The sequence below is a fragment of the Alligator mississippiensis genome, chromosome 2, assembly GCF_030867095.1.
Source record: "Alligator mississippiensis isolate rAllMis1 chromosome 2, rAllMis1, whole genome shotgun sequence".
NCBI classification, from domain to species: Eukaryota; Metazoa; Chordata; order Crocodylia; family Alligatoridae; genus Alligator; species Alligator mississippiensis.
In genome coordinates, this window is record NC_081825.1 from 236046499 (window position 1) to 236065383 (window position 18885).

At 45.9% G+C, this 18885-nt stretch overlaps 1 protein-coding gene across 2 annotated transcripts in view; it reads left to right on the top strand.

Moving 5' to 3' along the window:
- The first annotated feature begins 4379 nt into the window (after positions 1-4379).
- Positions 4380-18885, top strand: part of RBM25 (RNA binding motif protein 25) — a 43577-nt gene continuing 29071 nt past the window's right edge. For both annotated transcript variants that reach the window (XM_006272560.4, XM_014595539.3), the window contains exons 1-3: positions 4380-4522; positions 12601-12721; positions 18123-18172. In XM_006272560.4, coding sequence (XP_006272622.1) covers positions 12616-12721; positions 18123-18172 — 156 coding nt within the window. In that variant the 5' untranslated portion in view covers positions 4380-4522; positions 12601-12615. The remainder of the gene's footprint in view (positions 4523-12600; positions 12722-18122; positions 18173-18885) is intronic.

Genomic DNA, 18885 nt, shown 5'->3' on the forward strand with positions numbered 1-18885 from the left:
CTGCTGTCATGGTCAAGACTGAAGACATCTTTTGTGCTTGTATCTGCCAAATGGAAAAGTGAGGTTTGCATTATTAACAGTTAGAAATGCTTTTTACTTCAAGTGTGAGAGCTTTGCTTCTGCCTTGCTCCCATCTGCTGCAGACCTAAGGAGCAAGGGAATATAGGTCCCCCACATGGAATGTGGTGATGAAGTGTTATTTAGGCTGCTCCTGAATTGTTTTCATAATGTGTACAAATGAAGAAACTGAAGAAACTATAGTGAGTTAGTTGAACTCCTTATCTGTTAATTTTCTTGTTATAATCCTTGTACTTTCTGTTTTTTTAATGTATGCATTCTGCTTCCTGTTTTCAGATCTAAATATCCTTTCCTCTGATCGCTATTATGCTCTTGTTAAACAACTGGTAGTAATAATCTGCACTTGTTTTTTTGTGCAGAATTCCAACTGATTTCAGAGAAGGCAGAATGTGCAAAATAGAGGTCCATTGAACAGAGCATATTTGCAATGTGGACTTAAGAAAGTTTTCAGTTAATATTTAATGTTTGATCCATTATAAGCTTTGGAACAGTAATTTATTTGAAAATAAATAGTTCTCATACATATTTGTGGCTATATTTTGTAATGAGGAACATCTCAAGAGTTAGGATATTAGATCATTTAGATTGCTGTTGCTTTTGTGTGTGTGTGCATGATTACACTGCCTTTATATGGTCACATATTACTTTTTCCACAAAACCCTTCTCTCATTCAGACCATTTGGGACTCTGAGGATAAGCTTTAAGTAATCCTAACTCCCATCTTTCCCTCAGGTTTCTGCTGTCCATTGATGTAGAATAGATGGGCTTGCTGAGTGAGTTGTGATGCTGGGGGTGGCGGGGACCTCTAGCATGGAGTTTACAGGATCTACAAGGCTTAGCATGTTCTTTTCTTTCTCTGTCTCCTAGGCCAGTGGCTCTCAGCCTTTCTAGACTTGTGGCGCTTCTCATTAAACTCAAGCCACCCTCTTACTTCACACATCTTTTTTGACTACAGAAAAATAATAGACCAATTCTTCTGTTGCAAAGAACTCAGAAGACTACAGCAGGTCAGAATATTTTAACACCATGAATTCCTATTTTAAATCTCTGGGCTTATCTTGTGAATTATGTTTGCACACACAATGCTAATCCTGTGTGGCACCCCACAGCACCCTTGAAAAGATCTCAAGGCATTCCATGGTACTGCAGCATTCTGGTTGAGAATCACTGTCCTAGGCTCTATAGCTTTAGAGTCTGTCCTACATGCCTTCTCAAACCCCTCTCTGTTAAAGTCTTGTCTTTGGAGAAAATAAAACCTCTTCCAAGATGAGCCCTGTGGGGTTTCCTGCATATTTTGTGTCCTCCCTTGAAAACTTAGGTGTAGGTTTATGTTTGAAGGGAATAGCTTGTAAATAAACAAAGAAAGACTTAGAGAGCAATCTGCCCTCTGATGGCTGTTTCCAGACTTGAAATGTGAGTATGAGTAGATAGCATATGTAGCTAGTAAGTATGGGGTCAGAATATTTACAAATTGGAAATGTAAGAAGAGAATTGATGTGAAAAGGAAGTGTTATTGCTGCACTCTTTGGATGGACAACTGTAACGTCATTTCTTTTTAGGGAAGCAGGCTTGGGATTGTAGAGCGTGGAGTCATGTTGAGGTGTAGGGGCAAGATGCTAATGCCTCTATGATCAAAGATTGGTAACTGGCTATTTATGGTCAAAGATGGTGGTAATCCAAAATACATTTGATTACTAACCAAGGTTCAAAGTAGAAAAAGTTATGAATAAGAATTTTATAAGAAGAACACCTTGTGAATTTAACTTTCTTTTTCAGATAGATACCAGCCTCAAAAATAGCAAGGTGTGATGAGAACACAAGATGGAAACAGTACATTTCTGAGTTTCTTAATCCTCATGCTCTTGCTTATTTTCTTTTCTGTGAAATTAGAATAATATTTACCTATATTACTGGGTGGATAAATTAGTGTTTATAAAATATCTACAAGATCAACAGCAGTAACTGTTACATTTTTCATTGGTTGAGCAAAGGCAGAAATTGTACATACTGTATGGAAAAAAGCTAGACATTTTATTATGCTATTTAAGATGGCAGCCTATAGTGAAGAAATGCTGCTTCTAAGTTGGGCATTATCTTTTACTTAAAAAAAAATGTTTTGGAATGTTTTGTTGGCTTCTGCAAGGCAGGGTTGCCAAATACCAACAAGCTCTTTGTGCAGAAAACTGTGTGCCCTTGTTACAGAGAAGGCTAATGGTATACTGGGCTTAATTAGTTGCAGTGTTGGAGCAGGTCAAGGGAAGTAATTATTCTCCTCTATTCTGTGCTGGTGAAGCCATGTCTGGAGTACTTTGTCCAGTTTTGGGCCCCCCACTACAGAGAGGATATGGACCAGCTGGAGGGCAACAAAAATGGTTAAGGGGCTGGGGCACATAATAATGAGGACAGACTGAGGAAACTGGACTTATTTAGTCTGCAAAAGAGAAGACTAAGAAAAGATTTGATAGCAGGCTTTAAGTACCTGAAGAATGGTTCCAGAGGATAGAGCTAGACCAGTGGTTCTCAACCTCTGTCCCAGTCAGCACACTGCTGTGGCCCATGTGACATCACGTTAAAACATTTTTTAAATGGATACACAGGAAGTTGTGTGGGTGCAGCCCACATAACACATTAAGAGCTGCAAGTGTGGCCCGCTATGGCAAATAGGTTGAGAATCAATGAGCCAAACTGTTCTCAGTGGTGACAGGTGATAGAACAAAGAGCAATGGTCTCAAGTTGTAGCAAGGGAGGTTTAGGTTGGATATTAGGAAAAAATTCCTCAGTAGGAGGTTGGTGACGCACTGGAATGGGTTACCTAGAAAGGAGGTAGAATCTCCATCCTTGAAAGTTTTTAAGGCCTGGCTCGACAAAGCCCTGGCTGGAATGATCTTGTTGGGAATGGTTCTGCTTCGGGGTTGGACTAGATTAGAGGTTCCCAACCACCAGGCCGTGGCCCAGTACCAAGCTGTGAAGGGTTGGCTGCCAGTTCGTGACATGAACCTCCTGTGTGGACCCCTATCTATCTGCCTGGGTGAGCAGCTTCTGGGGCTGGCAGTCACGTGCTGGGCGGTGAGACAGCCCTGAGAGGGAGGCAGCCAGCTTCATGCACCCTGTCCCACTCCTGTGCCAGTCTGCAGTAAAAAAAAAAAAGGTTGGCAACCACTGGACTAGATGACCTCCCGAGGTCCCTTTCAACCATCATTTTCTATGATTGCGACTGCCATTGATCATGTAGCCATTTTCTCCAGCATGATAGGAATAACAAAATATAAGTTAAAAAAGTCTACTGTGCTCTTTTCTTCAAACAATGACAATTTTGGGTAGCACACAACTCTGTCTTCATAATAGGACTTAACCATACTCCTGGTCTCTGTGAATACTGCTACCCTTGCCACTGAAGATGGGGTAGAGGGAAAGGCGGAGGCTGGCCCCCAGCAGGTCCTAGTTTTGTGAAGACCTAAGTACTCACCAGTCTTCCTGCATGGGCATGAAAAACCCATAGACAATATCATCTGATGCTTTTTGGACACCGGACACGAGTGGAACGATTGCATGAAACAGACTACTCAGACTCGCCCCGGGTCCACCTGTCCCTGGTCCACCAGACAGCCTCTGCCTCCTCCCTATTTACAGCCCCTTCTTTTCGTTCCATCCACAGCATCCTGACACTTGTGGTAAGTACAGCAGCTGGTTAGGTGAGCGAGTGTTTTCTGGAGGGCAAAGTGATGTGTCTTTGGTCTTTTTGCAGAGTTTCGTTGTGGGGATGGGGAGGGGGCAGGGGATAGGTCAAGGAAGGGCTCCCCAGACCACGGGCATCCAATACCTATTACAGAGGTGCCCTTGCTGGGGGGTGCGTGTCTAGTACGAGGCCTGCTCTGGAGCCAGGGGCTAAGCCTAGGTTTGCTTTGCCTCCGCTGGCAGGGGGCGCACACACACCGGCGCCTAGCTCCAGCCTGCCCGAAGCAAGTGAGTGGGAGCCTGGGCGGGGGGCCGGAGTGCGCCATTTGGAGCAGACGCACGCGGGGCTAGCGCGCTCCTCCCCCGGCGCAGCGGAAAGCCAGAGCCCGAGCCCGGGCATTCTCTTGACCTCAAGATGGCGGCCCTTTGGGAAGGGTCACCATCCTCGCCTCGCCTGCCCCCACCAAAGATGGCGGAGGCGGGCCTCGGCGCCCTTCTAGCCAGCAACACTCTATGGTGAGGCTGGTCGGGCTCTGTGCGCGCACGGCGTGGACGTTCTGCCCCGCCCACCTCTATGATCCGACCAGCGCGGTGCAGGCCGGGCCGGTGGCGGAAGGGCTGGCTCACATGACCCCGCAGCGCAGCGCGGCGGCGGCTCCGGGTGGTGTGTTCGCGGCCTGCAGGCGCGCGGAGGCCTCGCAACGCGGCTGAGGCGGCGCCCCTGCGCCCCTCCCCCGCGATCCGCGACTGAGGCGGCGAAGGAAGGAGGGTGAGTGCCTGGCGGCGGGGCCGGGCCGCCGCCACCCGCGGCCGCCTGCGAGCGAGCGGCGGCAGGGCCGCGTTGGTCGCTCCCCTCCCCCCACGGCCCGTTCCCTCGGGGCAGGGAGGCGGGCCCGGCCCGGCCTAACGCGCGGAAGCGAACACGTGTGAGCGCCCCACGGGCTTCGGGGGAAGCGGGGCCAGGCGAGGGGACCTGCCTTGCACGCCTGGCGCTGGCGCCTCAGCCCCGAGGGTCGCGTTTAAAACGCGTTGGTTGGGTGGCTGTAGCCCAGAGGAAGCGCCCCCCTCCCCCGACGTGGGGGCGACTGGTCCCAGGTTGTCGCTTCCCCCCTCCCTTCCCCCCCCCCACTCGGCCAGAGATGTCTTCACAAACTGGACTTAAATGCCACTCTCTCCCAGTCTAGACAAATTGGCAGGAGGGGACAGGCGGCTTCCCTGCACCCTGGTTTCAAGGATGGGGGACTGTCACAGCTGGTATGCGTGGGCTTTCTCTGGGGAAGTGTGGAGCTACCTGCTCCAGGATTTCAGGTGTGGTCCAGGGTGGAGAGCGAGGGGCCGAATTGATCTCTTGCATTTCCACAGTGGCCGGCCTCCCCTGGGTGGCTTTTCCCGAGTCAGCTGCGTTTCCATGCTCTTTCCCGAGAGAGCGTCTGTCCGTGCGGATGCTGTAGCTCCAGGCACGTGGGACGCAGCTACATTTCGGGGAGAAGGCTCCCAACTGTTTTCAGAACTGGGGTGTGCGAGGACGCCTGATGGACTTCAGTGGCGCCTTGCATGGGCATAGTGGTTGACTGGAGGTACAAGGTGCAGGATCAGGGCCTAAATTAAGCATAGTTGGTACTGATATCTGAGGACTACGGAGGGGTGGGTTTTGAGAAGAGTAAAGACGGTGCTATTTTGGCAGCGCGTGGCAGGGAAAGCCTCTGAGTGTATGTGCAGAAAATAAGTTTGAGATGCAAACTTGGTTTGTGGCAGTCCATTCTCACTGTGTTCTGGCTGCTGCACAATTTAAGCAGGTGTGAGACTTAGAGAAATTTATTCTAATTTGAATTACTGGATTTGTACATAGGGTACTTGCTATTGTATTGCTATTTGTTTGTGGCTATCGCGTTTGGAACTGCTGCCCAATGTAGTTTGTCAGCAGATTCAGACATGGACAGTATGGATCTCTCTAAAGAAGTAGTTGTTTGTCCCATGGAAATTTATAATTTGGCTTTATAGAAGAAAAGGGCTGAGGGATTGAAGGAAGAGAGGGATTTCTCTAAAATGTTATCTGCCCTTCGATCATTTGTTTTACACCAAGCATAAGTGTCTCAAACCAAATGGCTGAAAATCTGTGATTAAGATTATTCTGGTCTAATTTAGACTTCAACCCTGCATGCACTGAAGTCTGAAACAGTGCTTATCTGAATAACTTTATTTTCTGGGGTCATCCAGTTTTGCAGCCTTTGATTACAGGCATAAGTGAGATGAAAAATGCAAGATGTTTGAGGGCAGCCTAAAAATGGTAAATAATTTTCACTGTTCCATGATGTTTAAAACAAGGCATTGAAGATCACTGCTATAATGGTGCAGTATTCTTATATGGGAATTTCTCTAGTATTAGGAAACTTTTAAACATGTCAAAAACTTGCTGTCGACACTGGAAAGAATGAAGTGTCACTGAAACAGGGTAACAGTGTTGAAATAAAATTTGATGCAGGTATAACACCTCTTTTACTAAGTTCTTATGTAGTTTACAAGCCTTGTCAGACCAGTTCTACACATGTGGTAAATAAAATCTTTCAGACGTTTGGCAAAACATCCAGTCAATAGGAAAATAGCCGTCCTAAAAGTAGGTATTTCAGTATGTTAGAATAAGCGTGCACAGATTTTGTCAGGGTCCCTATATGCACCATATTTAAAAATCTTGGACAAAAACTATTTTTGAGGTGGTTTGATTAAAAAACAACAGATGTTTATCAAAAGTGAGTTAGATGTAGAATTCCCTTAGTTCAAAAACTGTCAATTTACCTTATGTTTCCCAATAATATATATCTTGATGTAGTCTAATCATACATATATTGATAGTCAAAGGGATCTTGCTGAAGGGGTGTGTTAAAATCAAACCTGTATTGGCAGAAAAGCTAGAGCAGCTTAACTGTAGGATTGCTAATATACTGACATAGTTTACATTGGCTTGAAAGAAGAGGGCACAATCTTTAATGGTAAGGCTATTAGTGGCAAATGGTTATTTTCACCAAGATGGTAGTTTCTGGCATATAGTTCAGTTGGCAAAATTAAGAAAAAAGGCCTTGACTCCATTAGTTATAATTGATTTTAACTTGTGAGGAATTAATAATCTACTTGTTTTGTCTAGTCACTCATCTTAATTAAAATATTTAGTTGCTCAAAGCTAAGCTAAGAGTACTTGCAGTTGGTTTCTTTAGCCATACCATACTAATATAATGGCAGCAGTAGTGCTGGCTTCTCAAATTTTACTAGCTTGTCAGAACTGTGGCCCTGTAGACATGCTTCGTAAAGTGAGCATAGTACAGGTTCCATATTGTATTGTGGAATGGTTCTGCATTCCGTGATGGTGTCTGTGTTGCAGATGCCTATGCTCCAGGTGCTAAATTGTGATCATTGATAAATTTTATACAAGATGAGTCCCTTGAGTGCTGCTTCTAATGGACTGTTCAAAGTTACCTTTGACTTCGTATAAAGTAGTACAGGCACTCCTCACTTAACGACCGAGTTCCGTTCCTGCGACTAGGTCGTTAAGCGAATTGGTCGATAAGCGAGGAGCCGCCCCTTGATACTGCGTGCCTTGGCTTGAGACGCCGCGCTGCCGTTTCCACAGTACGTTTCGTACAATACCGACTGCTTGGAGAGTTGGTCGTAAGTCCGCACGGTCGTTAAACAGGTAGGTCGTTAAGTGAGGAGTACCTGTATTTAAAAAGTAAGCTGTTATGTATACTTCCAGGTTTTTTCTGAGTCATGAAAATAGACTTCAGTCATTCAGTTACTTACCTTGCACGCTGTTAATGCTTTGGTGTAATCTGAAGTTCACCCCCCCCCCCCCAAATCTAGGACCAGAACCTGAAAAGTATACCAGACCCAGAATACTAAACCTACCAAATTTTAATATAAAAAGGCAACATAAGATGAAGCTCAATACATTTGCTTCTGGTTTATGGATATTTGAGTATGAAGCACCATCACCCGTTTGACTCCTGGAAGGACAGGGAAACTTACTACTACTCCTTCCCCTTTTGCAGAACTTTCCTTAGTAGTAGCAGAAGGAAACTAATATCCTTTTCGGTTTTTAGATGGCTGGCAATTTTGCACAGTAATGGTGAAACAAACCAGAATTTCTTTTATTTCATTTTACTTCCACTTTTAGAAGCCATGGACAGCAGAGGTGTGGTGGTTGTCTTTAATAATTCAGAAATATATTGTAACATTAGACTACATTTGTAGGTTATCTTCACAAGTATTAGAAACTTCTATTTTTTTTTTAAATAAAAGCTTAAATTAGTGAGTTGTGTAAAACCTGCAAGTAGCCTCATATTTCACTTACTTCTGACCAAGAGATTAGAAGACTTAGAACAGGGGTCAGCTCAGCAATATGTTTGGATGGAGTTCCAAAAACACCTGAACCTCAACTTATAAGATATTGGTGTTTTCAGAGGCAGATGGCAGGGGAGCTGTCAGGGGCCTAAATCTTGTGGCAGTGCAGCTGTGGCCCCTTCCCTGCTGTCTGTCCCAAGATGCGTGTGCCCAGCAAAATGTATTCACATGTCATGCTCTGACATGCGTGCCGGGGGTTGCCGACTCCTGACTTGGATCCTTTCTGTCACTTAGGGACTTTATTACTCTGGAGGACTAAAGATTATTCCATTGGATGCTAGATCTTTATTTTATTTTGATGAAAGCTAAATGACTTGGCATAGATGGATGTGCAACATTGTCTTAGCTCATTGATGTTCAGTCTGTGGCCCCTGGGCCAGATTGAGACCCCATAGTGACTGGATGCAGCCTGCAGCATGGGGGATTAGTGGCGTGGTGTCCCCCAGACAAGCAGTGGCCTCCCTTTCCCTTGCTTTCAGCTTCCCCTTCCCTCCCCCAGGGGAAGGGAATCCTCCACCAGGATCACAAGCACTCTGCCTACAGCTCTGCTGCCTAGTTCATTTGGAAAAACTGGATGTGCTGCTGTTTTATCCAAAGCTATTGTTAGCAATCCAGAGGACAACCCTTTGTTTAGATGTCCTGTATCATGGGGGTGGGAGGAGTAGGGTTCAAGTAAATTTTGAAGAATCATTTCCTTTCCTGGAACCCTGTGAAGTGCTTGGTTAGAACAGGGCATTGGCTCTTGGTCAGAGAGTGCAAACCAAAACTATCTAGGTGGACAAAGAAATCTTGTTCTCTCCAATTGTTCATTTCCATTCCCATTGCAGCTGATACAAATATAGTTGAAAGAAAAATTTAAACTTTGCTGATTCAAGTAAAGTATGTATGGCAAAATATCTTTAATCTTAGAAGCTTGATGGGATGAGAAATTACAAGAGGCAACTCATGGAAATGGGAAGTACATTTAGTAGAATGTCAAAATTTTTATTTTTTTTTATTTTGTGATGGATGGTATATAAAAAATATAGCATATATCTGGCTCTGGAGGAACTCCCTCTTTGCTACTTGGTTATCCTACCACCTAAGGTTCTAATATCACAGAAACCTTTGTGGCCTCTCAGGGCCATTTAAGCAATGCTGTCAACCAGGGATGTGGGTTTTCCAGGAAATTTTGAATGGGAAAATTTTCCAATGCCCTAACTAGAGTGTGATCTGATTTAACATATTTATTTGACCTTATATTTAGTAAACATAACTAAAAAAAGTACCCCCATGTTAATTTTATGTCCCAATAGCCACAAGTATTTGAACTGAAGTATTTGATTAGGAAAAAAAAATTAAATAAAGCATACTTAATGTGGTTTAAATATTATATTCAAACAAATTCAAAGCTTTATGTGGAAAGAGATTACATTTCTACAAGTATTCCAATAAAAATGAAGACAATACACAATAACATGTACTTCCCTTACATTGCTTGTTTAAATTTACGAAAAAAACGAAGGCACTGAAAACTGTTGACCCATTAATTTTAGCACACCCAAAGAACCGTGCATGATATGCCGTGGTTGTCAACTCATCTACTTCAACAGAGTTTAACACTCTTTCACTGAGGTCATGGCGGCATCTCCAGTTTCATTGTCATTATCTGTAGAATCACTTTCGCTACTTATTAGTTCCATTTCAGAATCAGATTGAGGCAAATCTGATTCAGGATAGTTCTACCAATGAGCAAGGGCAACTATCCTCTTTAAAGGATAGTTTTACCAATGAGCAAGGGCAACTTATCATCACACTGCATCCTCTTCAATAATTGTGCTTCTGACTGCTTCTCCAGAAGCAAGAGATTTTGAGAAACAGAAACAAGCTTAGCTGTGCGTTCATTTGTTAGTCTATTCCTCGTTTTTGTCTTGATTGAACTGAAAACCTTCCAGTTCCATTCACAAGAAGCTGCTGTTGGTGGAATGCTTGGGATCCTTAGAGCAATCCTGGACAGCAGTTGAGTGTTACAGTATCTTTTCCATCATGTGAGAGGAGGCCCATCCTCTGTTGCCCACCAAATGATGTCTTTGCTCCAAAGTTTTTCTCTTCTGCAGTACTTGGCAATGTCTATCATCACTGCTATTTCGTGGATGTTGGGGACATTCTTAGCTACTTCCATAATTATATCGAGATCAGTAGATAATTAATCATCTGATAAATGTTGTTGTCTGTGTTGAGGATCCAAAAGGTTTGCTTCCAGATGAAGATGAGAACAAAACTCAGATCTCTTAGTAAATATTTGTTTTACTACTACTTTTTTGGATAGAGGTGAAGGAGGCAAAAGCTCAGTTAGATTTTTCACTCAGTTGTCTGAATATCTCTGGAATATTTGAAAGGCTTGGTGCATCTCCTTCAAGTTTCTTGATAGCCACTGAAACTGCTAGTAGCAAATTGAATGCTCCTTGAACTCGAGCCCGGAAGACATTATTGAGAATCTGCTTCCGAATGTTCAGGGGAATAATCTGGGATGTGTCATCTATTGAAGTACACTGCAACCAGTTCTTCATGGGCAGCAAACTATATAAACACTTTGTAGCCAAGCCCCATCTAGTTTCTCCTGGCAATAAAAGTGCATTTTCCTTCCCTTGCTTCTCTTTCTGTAACATTAATTACAATTTTGAAACTGCCAAGCTTGTCTAATATTGTATTGACATCCATTCATTGTTACTAATGAATTTTATGAAACAATGAATTTTTAGAAATGGAAAATTTCCCATGAAAAAATAAAGCACTGGAAATTTTTCCACCCTACATCTCTGCTGTCAATTTGACCTTTTGTTAGTTCTCCAACTTAAACACAGTTAATTGGCCTCCTTAAATGCTATGAACTGAACTTAAAAAGCTTCCCCCCAGCCCTTCTCTCTATATATTACCACTGGCTAATTGTCCGTCAGGGATGATGGATTTCAGGGAGTGTTTACATGGCCTCCCTTTGCCCCCCACTCACCCTTCGGGGCCAGCCGCATAAAGACTCCCGCCGCCTCCTTCAGCACAGGGGCTTCTTCCCCCCTCCCGCTTCCACCTCGCAGCAGGGCTTCTCCCCACTGCCCTACTTCCCTGCCGGCTGTTGTTGGGGCTGGGTGTGGTGGGGGGGGGGGACAGACGAATGAATGAACAGCCGCTGCCACCGTAACCTCTACATACCTTGAGGTACCAGGCACGCCTTGTGAACACTGCAATGCTAGGGCAGATGGAGTGTCCCACAGGAGGACTCCCCCCCCGCCAACCAGTGCTTGGTGGTAAACCTGGAAGTGGACCAAAAATACTTGCAGTTCACTTCCAGGTCTGCCGGGGAGTGCACTGGGGGGCCCCACTGCATTCCCCCCCCGGCTCAGCAACCAGCCACGGGGGGACCCTGTGTGCCCCCCCCGCCCCCCCGACCCAGTTGCTGAGCCGGGGAGGGATGGGGGCCCCCTCTGCCTCCCTGTGCGCTCCCATGTGGACCCAGAAGTGGACCAGAAGTGCTTCTGCACTTCAGCAGTGGTCTGCTGCCAAGCGCTCTGGGGACCAGCCCTCGCAGTCATGTGGGACACTCTGTGTGCTCCACCATCTCGGCATTCACGAGCTGCCTGTTACCTAGAGGTACGTAGAAAAAACATTTAAAGCTCTGTCTATATCTGAATTACCAAATCTCTCTGAATCGATTCAGAGGGTTTCAATTCAATTTGGAGACATTAAAAGGTCTCCTGATTTGATTCTGGTTTAGAGATTTTGCCAACGAATCGGGCTGAATCTCTGCCAGATTTAATTAGGCACTGAAGCTTCGCACAGCCCTAATACATACTATATTGCCTCTTCATCTCATCAGTCACCAGCCACTGAACTAGCAAGCTTAAAATAGTTATGCCGAGGATTCTTCAGTCTATTAATTCCCTCTGTTCTGGAAGTTAGAGATTTTTCTGTCTTTATTGCTACAAGAAATTGCCTTTGACACAAAGCAGTAGAAATCCCAGTTCTGTTCTTCATGATTAATTTGATTCACACGCATCTCATTGCTAGTTGGCTTATTGCAAAATTTATTATGAAATTACTTTTGCTTTTTTAATATTGGAAAAATAACTTTTTTTTGTTTAGAAATTACTATATTTTCTGCTGACTCATTATCAGCATACCCTGACTGGCTAACTTAGATTTTTTATGAACTGCTGGTAGGAGTCAGTTTCATCTGTTTTGTCAGTTCAGTTTAGAATGAAAGTGTTTCAGATTCAGTGTTTGTAATTTTAGGAGAGAAGATTTTTGCTACTGTTGTGACTTTATTGCTGTGGTGTAGAAGAAGCTTAAAAGTGTCATTTGATTTGCTAAACAGAAGTCCCTTAAAGAAAAAAAACTTAGCGTGGTGGTTGTCTTTTTCCTCTTACTTTGATTCATGTGTGAAGACTGCTACATTAAAAGAATGTTTCTGGTTTTTGGCAGGTAGCTGCTGCAAGGATGTCTTTTCCACCTCACTTGAATCGCCCTCCTATGGGAATCCCAACACTTCCGCCTGGGATTCCACCTCCACAGTTTCCTGGCTTTCCTCCCCCTGTACCTCCTGGTAAGTCATGTCAGCAGGTAAAGCCAAATACATTTTTGCTGTGCTACTCTTCTAAAACTTTTTTATTCAACCTTGAGATTATGAAATACAATTAATTGATGTACATTGAGGTTGAGCTTCCCACTATTCTTTGCCTTGAAGAATTTACCATCTAATTGAATTGCAAAGCATCCTATCTTAATCCTCTTGGTGAACCCAATTTAAATATTTCCTCCAAAGCTAGACACTTTAGGACAGTGATCACCATCTGTTCAATTGGGATCGACTGGTGGATCCTGGAGGCTCTTGAAGTTGATCCTGGGGTGCGGGGACTGAGCATGTGCGCACCCCAGCCCAGCAGGTCAGTTGGTGGGGGAGGGAAGGGGCGGAGGCCCAGGGTCACATGCAGTGGGGCTCAGGGCACAAAGCCCAGTCTGCTGTGCACAGATTGAAGGGGGGGGGTAGCCTCCTCCCTCCCCCCCAACTCCCACTTCTAAGACCACAGCCAAGCACAGCGCAGGCCAGGCCCAGTGGGAACAGCCTAACACAGCCTTCCCCTCCCCTGATGACATGGGGCCCTGGGGACTGGCGGGCACAGGGGAGGGCAAGCTGCACTGGAAGGCTGCACCGGGCTGTTCTTGCTGGGCCTGGCCCATGCTGCACTCGGCAGTGGCACTGGGAGCCAAGGTTGGAGGGCTACGGCCTCCCCCCATGGCCCCGCTCCCAGCGCTGCTGCCACAGCCGCCTGGCCTGAGCACAGCCCAGTGCTGCCCCGGCAACAGCCTGTCCTGCCCTGCGGGCAGATCCAGGGGTATGCACCCGCCCCCGGGACAAGCCACTCCTGCCTCTGTTCCCTGCCCTGCCCCAGCTGTGCAGGACTTCTCCCCCTCACTGCTGTTGTGGGAGGGGGCGGGGGGCAGATCAAGGCCCCAGTGGTGATGGAGGGAGTGGGTCTAGGGCTGGGGCCTCAATCTGCCCTGCTTTCCCCAGCCCTCTCCCCTCCCCTCTCCCAGACTTACCTCTTGGGTTGGGGAGGGGGGGCGGGAGGTAGATCTTCAGTTCCTTTTAAATGCCAAAAGTGATTTCCGACCTAAAAAGGTTGGAGACTACTGCTTTAGGACAAGAGACCCTACTTTATAGTGCAAGTTAAAGCTTCGGCTAACTCAGTAGTGGCAGTACATAATTGTACGTTTTTGGAGTCCAGGCTTCATTTCATATAGAATAAAGTGCATTGGGAAAGTAATATGGGAATAAATGTTCCTTCCTGGTGGTATATTCTGGTGATAAAACATACCAGACCCCCTCTCTGCACCTACTGCTGTCTCCTTTTTAGTCGAGTGATATTTCTTTATGACAAGTTACTTTAGCTGGGCTTTATGGCAATTTCTCCTGAATTGCCACTGGGGTACTCCTTTACTCCACTGGTCTGTTATAACACACTTCAAATTTTTCTCTCATTCCACTTGTCTCTTTTCTGTTGTCTCTTCTCTTATAAGCTGTCACTTCTCAAGCTTTTCTTTATTTTTAAATCCCTACCTCTTCTTTTCTTCTACTTTTCCTTGTTCTCCTTTTTCCATCCCTGGGGCTAACTTCTCTACCACTGGTCACACATTCCAGTTTCTTCTTGACTTGACCCTTCATTCCATCTTTCCATTCCTAATGTTCAGGCCAGCCCTGGTATAAAGACAGAGGCTTCACTTCCTCAGGTTGCTGACACATCTTCTTTTTGTATGTTTAGTGGCAAGAGGATGTTGGGATGAGTGAGGATGAGATGATGTATTTTGATATACTACAATGGAATTACTTCTGGAAATTTTTGCAAAGCGCAAGGGCTACAAAATGATCTCCTTATTTGGCTGTTGGTGCGGTGGGGACCTGTAGGGTAAAAGGCTTTATAATCTGCCCACACTTCATACGCCCTTCTCATTGGAGAAATTAAACTAACTGAACTTTCAGATTGCACTAGGCCATGTTCTTTCCCCAAATAGCTCCCACGTGCTGACCTGACTATACATGCTGCACTTCCATAGAGCAGAGCACCTGTATCTGCCCAAGCACAGAGACAGAGAGCAGATTTAGGCTAGATATCAGGAAAAGTTTCTTCACAGAAGGGGTGTCCAGAATTTGGAATGGGCTTCCAACGGAGGTGGTGCTCTCCACTACCTTGGGGGTCTTTAAGGGAAGGCTGGATAGATCTGGCTGGGGTCACCTGAGCCCAGCACTCTTTCCTGCTTAGGCAAGGGGTTGGACTCAATGATCTGTTGAGGTCCCTTCCAACCCTAGCATCTACGAATCTATGTAGACCCTGAAAAAGACTTCATGCATTTATTTCTTTTAGCTCCTGGTGAATGAGGCACCAGAACTGAGTGAAGATTTGGGGAGGGGTAAGAACTAGAGGTGCACTGATACATTGGTCCATATCATGTCATCACCGATAAACGGAAAATTGATATTATCGGCATTCGGCTTTTTTTGGCGGATGTGGCTGATAATGTCACTGATAAATGCTGTGTGCGCATGCCACCCCTCGCACTCCCCAGATGAGCTGCTTGCAGCTCTGTCCTGCACTCTGCCCTGTTTCATCCTGGCTGGGCAGTGCCTGCTCCTGCCCCAGCTCCACTCCCTCGCTCACCATGGGGGCCTTAATCCTCCCCCCCCCCAAAAAACAAAACAAAACAAAAAAAACAAACAAAAAACCAAAACAAAACAAGAAATCTTAACCAGCTGGACTCTGCTCGCCAGGCTGCATATCAGCAATCGGATTGGTATCAGTCAGTATGGCTGGTTAATAATTGGTCATCGGTATTGGCCAAAAAAACCTTTATCAGTGCACCTCTAGTGAGAAATGGAGGGGGTACAGGAGGAGGAAGAGAGCAAATGGGGGTACAAGGGTCAGGATGAGTAGAAGATGGGGAAGAGCAAAGTGGGCAGGATATGCAGGGAAAGAACCAGAGTAATATGTGGTGGGTGAAATGAGAAGAGAAACCTGAGATGAGAACAAGGGTAGAAATGGGTTAAAGAAAACTGAGAAGGGGAAGAAGGAAACAGGAAGAGAGAGAGCAGGGAAAAAGGTGGATGGATTGGGAATGAAAGACAGATTGTGTGGCAGGGCACTGCTTGTGCCTGCCACTTCAAGGGCCTGAAGCCAGCAGGTGCCCGATTAGGGCAGCCATTTTGGATCCAGGGCTGCCCATATAAACAGGGCATTTTGCTGCTGGAAACGGAGGCAACAACATCACCTGGCTATGAGGCTGCTGGTATCAACTAGAGGTAAGGACAGGAGCTGTAGGGGATGGTCAGGAGGCTCCTGGTCCTGGGCATGACTTTAAACTGCACCTGGCTGGGAGTGGGTGGCCTGGTGGGGCTCTGTGGTGCGGGAGCCCCCAGGAAATGCCAGGCCAGTGACTACTCCGGTGAGAGGCGGGTTGGGATGCCTTAACGCCAGCTCCCACCTTCGGGTGGGTCAGGCCATCGGAGGTAGAGGGGGCCAGGCATGGCTATGGCCACCTGAGCCCACCCAAGGAGGGAAGTCCCAAGACCCTGAGTAGAGGGGGTGTTGTGTAAGATCTCAGGGTAGCACCGTGACCTGCTGCTGCAGGGGGGGAATGAGAGTCCCTTGTGAGACCCTGGAGCACCAGTTGTGTGAGTCACCCCATCTCCCCCTACCCAGGAAGGGGGACCCAGAGAGAGTGTGGGGCTAGTGAGGCTAGAGGTAGAATTTTCCCTCGACTGGCCCATGCTGGGGCCAGGACCAAGAAGGTCAAAAGGGCCAGGTGCCCACCGCAAGGGGCACCCAGAGCTGTTGCCCTGGGATCCTTGGAGGTGAGGCCAGGGCTTGTGTGTGGCCGAAGGTCCTGAGTGGGGACCACGCCTGAGAGGAAACCCAGCTGCAAGGAGCTTGGCAGCCCGAATGAAGGTGGCATAGGCTGCCTGAGTGGAGAAATCAAAGGAAGGTCCTGCCAGGAGGATTCTGGAGCCTAGTGTGGGGCTGGTGTGACTGATAATATCTGGATGCCATCTGTGAGGCTTGGGGTATGCTGTAGGGGAGGTATGGAGCCGCAGACACCCCCCCCCCCCAAACATTGGGGGTACACTAATGGGCAGCCTTCCACCTCATTTAACAACTTTTCATCATTCCAACAAGGCATGGTGGGCGAGACAGGCGGGCGACATGCCCAAAGGCAAGTGGGGAGCTAGCTGCGGCTAGCGGAGAGCCCCACTTTGCCACAGGTTGAAAGGAATTGTCAAAAAGTTCTGAAACCACAAGAGAGCATCTCTGCAGGGAACTTGAAACTAAGTCTGATAATTCCTTTCTAATAAATAGTTGCTGAATCCATTGGCAAAATATAACCACCCCCTTCTGGTGGAAGATAAGAATCTTTTTTTACTGCTACCAGTTAATTGTTAGTTGAGGTGATAGTGGACTGTGCAATAGATTTAAGTTCCCTGTGTTTGTTTTTTTTTGTTTGTTCTGTTTTTTGCTGGGGAGGTGGTGGGAAATGAGCATTTCTATCTGTCTTATGTTTTCAATTTGTTTTCAAAATCCTTTAAGTTACATAAAAATACCTATCTTAAAAGAGCATTAAGGTTCTCTCCTACCTTGGGGGTCTTCAAGAGGAGGCTGGATAGATATTTTCTGGGGTGATATGACCCCGGCATCCATTCCTGCCTGGGGCAGGGGGTCCAACCTGATGATCTGTTTAGGTCCCTTCCAACCCTAAGCACTATGATACTATGCTACTGTAGTTACAAAGTGAAGTGCACACAATGCCTGAAGTAAAGCTGTCTGGAGAACTCTGTTAGGCCCCCTTTTGTGTGTGTGGATTATCATATGGTTCTTAACATAATGTACTCTCCCCACTCCAGTGAGACCTCTGCTTTATTTCATGTACAGCGTGGACTGTTTTGGAATAAATCAAGGCTGTGTAGGGAATGGGTTGTTTGTAAAAAAAAAAAAAAACAACCCCTGAATTTAGTGCAGAAATTGAGAAGTGTAAATAAGGCAGAGAACTTGAAGAGGTAGGATCACCTCAGAGTTTGGACTTGGTGTGAAAAGAGATTTATGTTGGTTTTTGGTTTGTTTGGGTGTTTTTTAAGCAAAAAAAAATCCTGATATAATGAGATAAATGCCAAGAAAAATGCCCTTGTGGAAATTTTAAGAATTTTCTATTCCAATGCAGGGTTTGGATGATATTGGCATTGTCGGGCTACATGCTGAATGAGAGAGAAATACTGAATAGCTGCCCATTCACTAAGCAGCATTTCTCCTGTGCTGCATGGATTTTAGCTTTGAGTTTGTTAGGAAGCCATATCTGCACAGTCTTGCCACCCTTAATTACTTTTTAAGGCATGCAGTTGGTTTGGGTGTTACGGTCTTTTATTTCCACTTCATATACTGATGTGTGTTCTTTGTCTCCCTCAGGGACCCCTATGATTCCAGTACCAATGGGCATTATGGCTCCTGCTCCAACTGTAAGTATTGTACTGAGGGGGTGGTACAGTAACATTAAGGTGGACTTCCATTGTTTGAAATTTTTCTGTCTGTTTTCATATTTATGTTCTGTTTATTCAACTAATTTCATACCATGAAAAGAAAAGCTTAGTTTTGAATGCAAGAATGACATGTTAAATTTTGGTTTGGACAGAGTTTGAAACGAATGCATCTAGAATTGCTTACTGTGGAGCTGAAATTGTTACTTCCTACAAACTGCTGCAGCTCATTCTTGCTATCACTCTCTCCCTTTTTAAGGCCCCAAGTCTACCAGTTACTCTGGTCTTTAGTAGTATCCTGGCCACACATTCTTGTAGTTAGTGGTGGGCTAAAAAAGTGTAATTATTTTGATTGGTTCCCATCGCACCTTAAATGGAATGTGTGGCCAGCACTGATCAGCTGATTAGTGCTCCTAGCTGTGAGAGCACCACTAGGTTGCTGTGGTGGGGAGTGTGGTGGGCCAGTGGAGGTACTCCTGTGTTGAGCCACCCACCTCACTGTGCCTGACCACCTTCCAGGCTCTGAGTGCCTCCCTTGGGGGAGCCTCACATCTGGCCGACCACCTTCCTGGAGCACACCTGCAAGCCTGGGGGTAATGCTGCTACCACCCAGGTCTTGGGCCTGTGCCCCCTGGGAAACGCATGCCTAGTAGTCCTTGAGGGTGCTGGACCCACTACAAGAACTTGGGGTGCTT